At 30.2% G+C, this 10,865-nt stretch overlaps 1 protein-coding gene across 1 annotated transcript; it reads right to left on the bottom strand.

Moving 5' to 3' along the window:
* Positions 1-855: 855 nt before the first annotated feature.
* LOC131854744 (putative odorant receptor 92a) lies at positions 856-6,000 on the bottom strand. The gene is made up of 7 exons (XM_059205887.1): positions 5,358-6,000; positions 5,030-5,240; positions 4,304-4,400; positions 3,808-3,912; positions 3,389-3,477; positions 2,968-3,034; positions 856-930 (listed from the first exon to the last, which is right to left on the bottom strand). Exons 1-7 carry the CDS (start codon positions 5,998-6,000, stop codon positions 856-858), a joined length of 1,287 nt encoding a protein of 428 aa, XP_059061870.1.
* Between the last annotated feature and the right edge of the window lie 4,865 nt (positions 6,001-10,865).

The raw sequence follows: 10,865 nt of genomic DNA, 5'->3' as shown, positions 1-10,865 counted from the left end.
TAACAGTATTGAATACTGGCAACAATTGATGAATTTCTATTTTCTTATTACACGTCCATTATTTTCTCCTTAGGAATTATATTTCCTCTTATGAAATTAACTCATATATGGGATTTATTATCTGGATGAAATCTGACATGGAGACCAGATCGCTCTATGGGTAACGAGCGGGTACTGCCGGACTCCTGCCAGCTAAAACCCCAAGGTGTATCTCTACCTTGCTTATTGCCCGAACTACGGGTGTGCGTGAGCAATGAGGTTTTAGATAGTTCAACGATTATCAATCAATTATCCCCTTTATGATATTTCAATCGATATATATATATAGGCACATAATTACAATTTGCAATTTAATACTAGAGTAAATCATAACAAGCTAAAAATCCCAGATTCAGATTTATTTATTTAGTAAATAAGGAGATGCAATTAGGTACCACAAATAAACCTGCCAAATTGTTAAGATAATAACGTGAAAGTACATTTTTCGGTATTATATAATTCCACTAAGGCTGTGCAAGTAACCCTTAATTAAACTATTTTACTACAAATATGAAAAAGCAATTCATATTACCTTCTATGTTTCAATACTACATGTGTAAATACGCAATATAAATTTATTCGAAACCTTACTACAATCTTTGAGGAATCACTCACAAGACAACAATGTTACACATTTTGTTCAGTTGTAAAAGCAACTATGATCTACACAATAAAGTATATTTTAAAATTACAAAGTAAATCTAGGAATACATATAAATGCAAATACATTTAATAATTTCCGTTACATTGCCTATTTAATTCATATGTGGTTAGACTAGATACATAATATAGGTATGTATAATTAATACTGAGAAATCAGTTGTTTTTTATTCCTTGTCCTCCGTATACTGTTTGCAGCAAAGCAAAATATGACCAAGATCTCCCCATTATCTGAAATTTATTGGACTGTGATATAAAGTGGGTATAAATATGTAGAGCAAAGAAAATAACTTGGAAAAATCTTAAAAAAGAAAACTATATACGGTAAAGACATTATTAATACAAAAAAAATTACGTTCATAAGCGGTTAGAATGTCCTACATGAATTGACGGGCTCGGTAGTCTAGGGGTTTATCGCACCGCTTTACTTTCGTTAGTCACGGATTCGATCCCTCGCACGATAAAAAGATTTGTATTTGTGAAAATAATTGTTTGTACCCGGGTGGGTTTGACTCTGGGTGTGTTATATTTGTAATAGTATTTCTATCAGTTGTCTAGTACCTATAACACAACCTTCACAACTTAACTTGAGTCTAGAATTTGGTGCTGTTTGAATGTCTAGAGTTCTCTGCCGCCTTGCAGTACTTCTCTCGCTATCTCGGATGCTATAAGACATCGTAATTGTGAAATACTAAGGCGTAATTACTAAGTCCTTATTATTATTATCTATGTTAAAATCTAAAACCACTATTTTATCCTAGTTTGAACCTGCATATCTTGCTGGACGTGCTTAACCAGTATTCATGTCACTAAACTATCGTTTCTAGAATATACTTGTATACTGACGACCCCTTCGAATTTATTCGTTACAACATTATGTCACTTGGCGTCAATGCATTACGTAATCTATCAGGGGTGTAAAAATAGTACCCGTCAAACAATGTATATATGTATTGTACGGAGGGAAATTAATTATATACGTATATATATTGCGATAGCTGCATGGTTAATAAAATATATGCATAAATTACATATAACATAATTATGTACATCGCTGCATATGACGATTCAACACTTGATAATTAATTGCGAATATCATTTATTTTTTTAATTATAATTGGAACAGTAAACAAGCTAATAGCTGGCTAGTAAATGGTAATCATAAACAAGAACAGCTCCACGAATATTACGTGACCATGTGACCCCATGATACAAAGAGAAAGAGATATGTCATACCATACTCATACTACATTTTAGACTATTTATCTATGTCTAAGTAAATCATACAACAATACATTTTACAATATTTCTATAACTGAACAAATTCGACAGCATTCTACTCTAAACCTATTAGACGTAGACTTATCTTGGTTTTGCAATATAATCTTACATGTTTAAAATAGAACCAAGTGCTAAATATTTCTATGCTTATTTATATACAACTCTTGATTCATTTTAAGCGTAGATATAGGCGGATTCCGGAAACTCATGGCTCATCCCTCAGTACATGATCTATCTGAACATGATAGGCCAACGTAAACCTGTCGATAACTGCATCCTTTCACTTTCGCATTACATTCTGTTTTATCATCTATATTTTTTGACATGTCCGAATTAAAAAAGCAAGCAGGCAGTTATGAAGGATAACTGGCTGTTTCGGTAATCTAGCGGTAAACCGCAAGAGCACCTTATTTTCATTGTCGCAAGTTCGGTTCCTCGCGTGGTACAAAAAATTTGTATTTATGCTTGATTGTCCATGTGGGTGTGGGTGTTTTCTATGTATAATATGTATTTATTTACAAAAAAAACAAGCTCTGCTTAGCTTGGGACTAGTAGCGGTGTGTAAATTGTCCAGAGATATTATTATTAAAAAATATATTTTAGGATAGCCATAATAGCTCAGTTTCTATGTCGTACTCATTCTACTTTCATTTTTATTCTATCGTGCTACGATTGTAACATTTGTAATAATTTAACTACGGGCCCGAAGTGCGTAAATTCGGTAATCTTTGTCTATATATTATGAACAGCACCACGAAATATGCATTATCATGCATGTGATACCCCTTGTTGACGTATTACCACTTCCATAACTAGGGTTTAAACCTTGGTACCCGGTAATTACAGTACCGTAACTCACTCTTCCACTGAAACTTAGCCTACAACGTAAGTTGTTTAACGAAGAGATAGGAACTTATCCACGCAAACAACTTCATACAAAAACCACCTCAGTAAATACTATAAGACGACGAAAAATTGTATACTTACCCTACCAAATGTATTCAAATTAATATCAGTAAACTGATATGCTGTTAGTTTACAAGCTTTTCTCGACCTGCAGATAATATGACAACAATATTTATATACTTTATCTTTAATAAGTTTCATTTATGTGACTTTTTAAATATACGACAAAATACATATGAAATTGTTAATTTACTTTAACAAAATTTTTGTGTCATACAAATTTAATTTTAAAATATAATTTATTTTTTATATATTATTACACTTTATTGACTACATAGCAATTTGTTAATATCTTATAAATAAAATATTAAGCAATTTTATTAAAATAATATTGTATGTAATTAATCTAACTGTGAAAGTGCTTATTATATTAATGCATTCTTTGTCTTATTGTGCCTTAGCCTTCGTGTCAAAAAATACAAATAAATTAATAATTACGTACCTAATGGAAAGAAAAAGTAAATCTTTCATGACCGCAGCATCAGCAAAGTACCATTGACTCTTATATACAGCATCACTGATTTCCTCGCTCTACAAAGTTGACATTATTCATATTAATATTTAGTTAGTAATTTATTTTGTTCATATTATGTCACATCAACATGTTATATTATTAAACTACCAGCGATATATTACATTCTTAAAATTGAAGCTACCTGCCCCGCCGCACGGTATTTTAAATAGCTTACATTTTTTTTAAATCAACTAATTGCATGTGTGCCTCAAGAATCAGTTTGTTAATGAAAACTACAAAAATACCTTCAGTCATTTTTGAGATTATTCCGAACATACAGACAAAGGGTACAGAGGATTATAATGTGTATAGATATTGTTGAAAAGTAAATTAAAAAATATACGTACGTATTGCATTATTTTATCGCCGTAGTAACACAAAACAACTACTTGTATCATTGACATAAAAAAGAATGAAATGAACGGCATCATTAAAATTTTGTTCTCTATTGTCTGAAAATAAATAATTATAAATGAAATACAAAATTAAGACAAAAAGAAACAAAATAATATTATTTGTTTAAATTCAAATATTTTTAATGATATAATTTTTTAAAAGCGCAGGTAAATAATCAGACGGCATGTTTTCTCCACATAAAAGTTATTTTTACTAAAAGTAAACGGATATTTTTGCAAGAGGTTTACTTGATAACCCAATGAAAACACAAGATCGAAATTTAATTATTCCAAAATAAAATAAAACTACCTATGTAAAACCAACTAAGTAGTTTTACATAGATAGTTTTATTTTGGAACAACTTTAATTAGATTTTATTGTACCTTTCATGGTTGCATCCTATGAGCGATATTATAGCAGAGTACAAATAAATAAAACGTAAATTACCGTAATGTTAAAGCCTGTAACACATATGATTAGTGAGCTTGTAGCAACGTTGAATAGAGTAGACTTTGTATAAATTGATTCCAATAAATTCACCAAACTGTGAAAGCAACAAACTATTTCAGAAAGTTTTATAATTACATCAATAGATCCTATAAAATTACAGAGATTAAGTTACTGTTTAACTTAGTATTTTTTCCTTTTTCCTCTCCTACTTAAGGCGATAATCGTATTTCGAGTTGCTATCACAATTTTCCTATTCTGATTTCTTAGCGCACCTGTAGTCTACGTGGGTTTACCAATAAGTAAATTATAATTGTGTTTAAATCTTTGAAGCGCTTCAAGTTAAAAAGCACTTATTAGTAGTATAAAATTCATATGGTTTTAATTATAAATCTTCCTTGAATTCAAAATTAAAGTAACTTTGATTGCTGTTGATTCTACTACAATATCTATTGTAGAAAATATTGTATGCTATAGATAGTTATCGAGTCGGGAACTCTGTTGAATTAGTGTTGAGAATTAAAATAATACACCCGAGAATTAAAATAAATAAAAAAATACGCGTAAAAATTAGTGTAATCGTGTTCATTGTTTAGAATACAAAATCATTGTTAGTTTTGTATAGTTTACCTTTAAACATAAAATAGTTTAATCTGCCTTTTATAAACTCAGAAAAGTGAGACAAACCATCAGTTATTATCTACTTAGTGTTTGCTTAATATTTACCTTATTAATATTTTATGCCTATGAATTATCTGTTCAAATTGTGATCGAAAACGTTCATTCACATATCTACTACTTTTTAGATTTCTGTTTTTCGTTCCAATATCTATTTTTTCTATGTCATATTGCAAACAATGAAATTGTATATTTATAAAAGTGGAACAAGTTGCAAAAAAATTATCAGGACCAAAAACCATAAACACAGTCACCGTACCTGCAATAAAATGAATATTTATGAAAACAACATATTTTTCATTCATTGCGTGAACTGAAAATATGCATATGTTCTAAGCATAAACAGTCGTAAACTAATATATTACAGTTGGCATACCTGACCATATTTGGTGAAGATATAGAAATGGCCAATTAGTTAACTTTGTTTGGTCAACAGGATACCAAAGAAAAAATGGCAACGTATACAATATTTTACCAGTTGAATAATAATAAACACCCATTATAAGAAATGGACCAATCATAAATAACAGTAATGCTATTGCAGTTGATGTTAAAAGGAAATAAGTGAACATATTATAGAGCCACAATCTATTCTTTATCATTTCTTCCTCTACTTCTTTCCGGTATTTTCGCATTTCCATTGTAAAATTCTGCACTTTTCTCAAACTGTTTACAACCTCACAAACAAGATTCGAATGTTTCATAAAATAGTATCCTTTCATATTTCCAAGGCAACAAAAAGTAACACAAGGCAAGAAGTAAGTGATTTCTGTAATGCTCCTATCAGTTATTATAGCTTCTATGTACCATCCAATTTGTCCCATAATAGATGTACCGAGGTAAAAAATGTTAAAACAGTAGAACCAACGGTGACGTAAACGCTGTATTAGCGATTTATTATCACCATCATCATCCTTCAAATCCATGCCTGTAACCCTCAACAGTTTATTTGTACGATGTAAGTATTTTTCAAATAGATCTTTTTCTTTGCTCTCTTGTTCCATTTCGTTAGTGTCCATGCTGTAGACCTATTGTTACGTGAGACACAAATGCTACCTACTAGTAAAATCAATTTACTCCTTTCACTGAAAAAAGCTACAGATATAGATTACAATAGAAGTCGCATTATTGTATGAGCATTTTTTTTTTCAATTCAACTATCGACGAGTATTCGTATTATAATGAATACCTAAATCAATGCTCACTCTGTGTGAAACCCACAGCATAATAACTTTGATTTGCAAGCGTGAACTATTATTACGTTTTGCTCGGTTTTTATGTAGGGGAAAAGCGGCATAAAAGAGTCAGTTTTTTAAATAGATCAAAAAACCATAATTACATTAAAAGATGTTTTTTTTTATTTCTTAGAACTTGTACAAAATTAGTTCTTGAACAACCAAAAAAATCGTATTAGCTTTTTCTAAACCTGACTTCATCGTGTAACTTCTCATCGTTGGGAATATGCGACATCTAATTGATTCTATATCTGTGACAATGTTTATTAAAATAACTGTTTAATTAGCTAGTTTGCATTTATAATACCTTATTTAATTTTACGTTGTGTGCCTGTGATTTTAAACAGATGAGGACTGCCTCATGTGTTTAAAATCACACACAAAGGCCTACCACTGGGTAATTAAGTATTGAAGTTATTTATTTTCCACTTATGGAGGGCGTTGATAACAGATGTCATAGAATGTTTTAATTAGGTGTTTTATTTATTTTTTAATATTAGGGATAAGCAATTATAACAACAACAATCAATTTTATTTTGTTGTTTTGATTAATGAATTGTAGGCTATTTCAAAAGTTCTGTAAGATTGAAAAATCTGATGGTATGGTACTCACGCAGATGAGTTTCTACGAAGTTTTACTTTGGTAAATACTTCGTAGTATGTAAAACTTAATTTATAATAAGTCAATGTATCGAGAAAGTCCTCTATACGGAGCGCCATTTCAATAAAATGATATATCTTCCTGCAGGTTTTCTATGACTTTGTGACAAACAAACAAAAATAAAAACAGGAAGTTTCCAAAATTCCAGCTTCCTGTTTTTCATAATGATTATATTTCAGCTGTACTTAAAATGAATAAAGTTATAATATAATAGAACTGATAATGTGAAGGTATGTTAGTTGTTAGTATGTTAGTAATTGTCACTTTACGAACCTATTTTTGAAAGTATGACTTCTTTCAAAAATTGTACCGTGCATGTATATTCAACGATAATGCACATAAGTCAACGATTTTCCTTATAATATTATAATACTTTGTAAATATATGTATTAAAAAATCGGACAATGCCACGAAAAGTATGTTACCCAAGTAAGGTTCACCTGCCAGCTGCTCTAATTCTCGTGTGATTTAACCAATACGTATATAAATTACTAGCGATTCAAAAGCAATCTTAGACAGATTACTTAAAATTACTAATAATCTATGCACATATTTTTAATTTCGTAATATCATGCATTCCAACCAGTAACTGCTAAATCATTTAGAATCAGAACTCAGTATACGAATAGGTACAAATGTTTCCTATCGTACAATGTTGAGTAAAAATAGCATGACTAAACTAATATACTTCCGGTTTCTCAGATCATTTTCCAAGAATATGAGTTAGGGGAATATGGGAGACTTACGGGAGAGATATTCCAAAATACATGTACATAAATAAATTTAAATTTTAAGTTTTTTGGTTGTAGATTACTCGTTTATTGTTTAGTACCTACATGTATAATATCCAATTGAGTGCCATTAAGTTAGTTGTGTAAATGTAAATAGAGACAAGACTGATTTGGTATAGGATAAAGGTATACAAAATTTTTTTTTCTTTTCAAAAAAAACAGAGTCCAACAGTAAACTGATTATGATACTTGCATTACGCACAACATTACTTGCATTAAAACAAGAATACAAATTCATGAAAAAGTCTCAACATGCCTATAAAGATTCACAAAATATAGTCTACTGAAGAATACACTTTAAAGTATGAAAGAAGAAATATTCACATCTGAAAATATTTTATTATTTATCGGGTGAATTGAAACTCAAACCATTTCGATTTAAGGAGTAGTACCTATTTACCACTCCTTTAGATTATAAGCTATCAAATTTAATGTATTATAGTTACAATTTTATATATCTTATAGTGATTGATAATGTAGCTTTCCCGGTCTGCCTCTCTAAGCAAATATTAAATTATATATAGATTCAGAGATCTACTGGAATCGTTATAATACAATGATGCATCCACGAATCCATTCATCCACATATACATTCATGTTGTCTTCTCTACATATAATAAAATCGTAAATCATAACGAGGCGAAAACTATCTGTTTGTCTTTTAATGCGTTTGTTTTGTGACTGTTTGAGTAGGAAGTACTCACGTAAAACAGCTGGAGGAATTACGATGAAACTTTTACATAGAGTTGAATAGATGTTCCATTTATTTTTGTCGTTTGATTTTTAGCAATACAGGGCTATCTACAAATATACATACCAACGGGATCGCAGGCACCAATACTTAATTAATATAACTAGTGACCCGCTCCGATTTCACTCGGATAGTAATATACCTATTTGTGAATTTTAATACATGTAATACGTATATTATCTATGTCACACGGGAACAATGTTAACTGTAAATATGGAAAGATTTGTTCAAATAGCCATATAAATATTTTCTGAACGCTATTCTGTGTTTTTCTTGTAATATCTATGATATTCCATGACCAGATTTTACGATAATTACTATTCCCATAAAATCTTGACATGAGATATGATTAACTAGAGATTTTATGATCAATAATAAGACACTGAATCATCTATCTGCGTATATGTTTGGTAAAATTGTTATATTTGCTGACTATATGCCATAATTTTTTTCTTCTCTAGTATCGTGGATGTGATAACTTTCTGTCCTCTAAAATCGACTAAAAAGATACCTCTCATGATGTCCAGGAAATAATTCTTATTAATTTTGATCATACTGAATAATTGTCACAAAGAATTAAAATGAGTTTCAATTAAACAATTGTTACTCTTGGTATCTGTACTAGTTATGCTAAGATTTTTAATAGTAAAATAGTACGTATTTGGAATCCTAGTTTTTGAATAAATCTCATATAATAACTAGTACAACATATATACCATTAAATGTATAATAGGTATAAACAAACTATCGATCAACATCATAATCATCTGTTAACTACTCAAAGCAACAGATCGTAAAGCTTTAAATTATGATCATGTTGTACACCTACACGAGGTTGATCCTGTGCCCATTAATCCGCCTGGTTGCAAACTGCTCTTGTTTACTCTATAAATTATGAATTATACAAACACTGGGATATATTTTATTACACTATAAAATCGAAACGGCACAAGATTGAAAACCGCAACTAGCCCACGAAGTGATCGTACGGAAACCAAATAGATCAAGGATACAACAAATTGACAAGAGTGAATTACCGATTGTAGATTATTCCCAAATTAAATCCTAAATTTACTTTTTTTTAATATATAGTTGAGTACAAATTTAAATATTTGCGATATAAATCACACACAGATCGAGACATATATATTATTTTTTTTTGTAGAATCGAACTATACGTAAGTAATCTATTTCTTTTAATATAACTTTAGATATTATGTGTAAATAGATGTATATTCCTCACTTGTAATCACATATGGCACATTTTGAGGTATGCGGTTCAGCAATATTATAAAATTTAGAACTTAGTAATATTATCAGTAGTATCAAAGTTAGACCAAAGTTAAATATTGTTATTTACCTATTTCTATTCCTGTATTTATGGTATGGTATAATTTTAATCCTTCTACTACTTTTGAACCTTGTGCGATATATACACAGGAATATTACATAAGACAACGCTAAAGTGACTCTAGGTAATACGTTAGGAAGTTACATGTAGAAGTAATAATAACAATATTTCAGGACAATTCATACAGCGCCATGTAGTCCCAAGCAAAGCAGAGCTTGTGTTATGGGTACTAGACAACTGATATAAATACATGGATACATTTTTTTTTAAATAAATACGTATTATACATAGAAAACACCCAGATCCATACAACAATCATACTCATGAATACAAATGTTTGTACTGTGCGAGGAATCGAACCCACCCATCATCGGATAGTAAAGCGGTGTGCTACACCACTAGACCACCGAGGCTGTCGAAGTTAATTAAATCAAGGAAAATAAAAGACATATTTACGAAATGCAATATAATGTTTTTTTTTAACAAAACTCTAACACATTACAATGACCATTCAATACTCAGACATTATTCTTTTTCATAATTTTATTAGCGGTAATTTTGTTCAGGCAAATAATGTCTTTTCTTACTGTCCACGCCATCAAAACTCAACTCTTAGTGTTTACACAATGGATAAATAGAAAAGTACATAAGTGTATACAAATAGGATGTAGCCATTAGGCAAAAAAAGTATATACAGCTTTATTTTGTGCACAAATAATAATATACATTTTTTATATTCTCGAATATACAATAATAGTGAAATATGTAGATATTCGAAATGTGCATTGCAATAGCAATAGTAGAAAAGTAATCGTGAAAATACTATAAAATAACATTAATTACCTAAACGTACAATACTCACAATCGTTCCATGTCCACATGTATTTTTTCGCTCGAAACAGTGGACGAAAATACCTTAAACTAATAAAGTTACTACTTGCTGCGTCTAGACAATACGTCGCGGAATCAGATGTCTTCATTAGAAACGTTCAATATAACACAAACAAACGCGAGTCACATCTTTTTCTGAATTTGGCACGCGAGCCACATGCCACACTGTTTAACTAATTGTCTTTTCAGTTTACGTATTTAACG

This window comes from Achroia grisella, unplaced genomic scaffold (assembly GCF_030625045.1).
Source record: "Achroia grisella isolate CSIRO2021 unplaced genomic scaffold, CSIRO_AGI_Agris_v1 utg1245, whole genome shotgun sequence".
Taxonomy (NCBI): domain Eukaryota; kingdom Metazoa; phylum Arthropoda; class Insecta; order Lepidoptera; family Pyralidae; genus Achroia; species Achroia grisella.
Note: the sequence above shows the minus strand (reverse complement) of the source record. Positions and strands in the feature narration are given on the sequence as shown.

What these genes read in the sequence shown, in the direction of transcription:
- LOC131854744 (XM_059205887.1), bottom strand. Translation starts at nt 6,000, where the DNA reads ATGGACACTAACGAAATGGAACAAGAGAGCAAAGAAAAAGATCTATTT. An exon ending in TCTTCACCAAATATGGTCAG is followed by an intron (nt 5,241 to 5,357) that starts GTATGCCAACTG and finishes ATTTTATTGCAG; the next exon opens with GTACGGTGACTGTGTTTATG. An exon ending in GCGATAAAATAATGCAATAC is followed by an intron (nt 3,478 to 3,807) that starts GTACGTATATTT and finishes TCAACTTTGTAG; the next exon opens with AGCGAGGAAATCAGTGATGC.